Source organism: Eimeria mitis, genomic scaffold (genome assembly GCF_000499745.2).
Source record: "Eimeria mitis Houghton genomic scaffold, Emh_scaff2683, whole genome shotgun sequence".
In the NCBI taxonomy this organism is placed as follows: Eukaryota; Apicomplexa; class Conoidasida; order Eucoccidiorida; family Eimeriidae; genus Eimeria; species Eimeria mitis.
Genome location: NW_013571027.1, coordinates 5,971 through 7,046, shown reverse-complemented (window position 1 = coordinate 7,046; position 1,076 = coordinate 5,971). Strand labels below are relative to the sequence as shown.

At 52.1% G+C, this 1,076-nt stretch overlaps 1 protein-coding gene across 1 annotated transcript in view; it reads left to right on the top strand.

The window, feature by feature from the left end:
- Positions 1-424: 424 nt before the first annotated feature.
- EMH_0057280 (uncharacterized protein) overlaps positions 425-1,076 on the top strand; it is a gene marked incomplete at both ends in the record, with an annotated part of 824 nt that continues 172 nt past the window's right edge. The window contains 3 exons of the mRNA XM_013497450.1: positions 425-505; positions 625-688; positions 849-919. Of these exons, the coding sequence (XP_013352904.1) occupies positions 425-505; positions 625-688; positions 849-919 (216 nt within the window). The remainder of the gene's footprint in view (positions 506-624; positions 689-848; positions 920-1,076) is intronic.

Here is a 1,076-nt window from a genome sequence, read left to right as displayed (position 1 = left end):
TGTGTGTGTGTGTGTGTGTGTGTGTGTGTGTGTGTGCTCGTGTTCGTTAGTTCGGTCGCCCGAACCGACGCGGAGGCAACAAGAGCGGCATTAGCTCCATTCTGTTGTGCGATCAGCATACACAGGCGTGAAAGCAAGCATACGCAGATTTGCGTCATGTGACCAGGCCGTTAATATGCAGCGGTGCCGTTTGCTAAAATGGTGTTGGATGCAGCCAAGGGCGCTATGCTGCGTGGAATTGGATCCACGTGGGGTTGGAAATGCCGCAGCAGGCCCTCAATGGCCTTTACATATGCCGTCAAGCATGTGGACTGCTCATGAAGCACTTCGCAGATATCTTTTCCAAGGGCATGTGTTGAGGCATGGCTGTCCGTTCCTGCTTTCTGCAGATAGGATATTTTGATTTCGGTTTCGTGGCAAGTCCATGACTTCGTGTTTCCTCATGTCTCGCCTAGCAATGTTGCTCTGGCCTTTGGTGTATGGGTCTCCGTCTGAAGCATTTGACGTCAGCATATGGCAACTTGGGCACCACAATGTGTAGGGGAATATTAGTTTTCGCGGCCATAGAACTGCACGCAGCTGCGGAATTCTCGTGTAGCATGGGTTGGTTTTTGGAGTGTGCAGTGCATAAGGTGTTGGCATGAGATGCTGCACGGGTGGCAGGCCGGCAATCAATACGTTTCTCCAGGTATGCTCATTCTTTGTGCTTATCCGTCGTTTTTTCCAGCAAGTAAGCAGTCCGTATGGGATGCCCGTTGTATTGTTGCTCGTTAGACAGCTTGGCGCCGCTCAGGCAGTGCTGCTGTGGTGGCCAGTATTATGTCTGGTTTCCGACTTGGTGGATGCAGGGAATATTTATAAAGGCAATATGGGAGCGTCCCTATCTCGGTGGGAGGCGTCCGACTTTCTAGACGACCCCGTAAGGGTAAAGGGTTGTGCCAGATTTTGCTAATGCATGCAGCAACGTCTGTTTGGCCGAGGGAGGTCGACTTGCGTGATGAGCCGGAGAACCACTGCCGATGCCTGAATGCCAATGTAGACAGTGTTGGCGTGTGTGCATGTGCATGTGTCTGCGC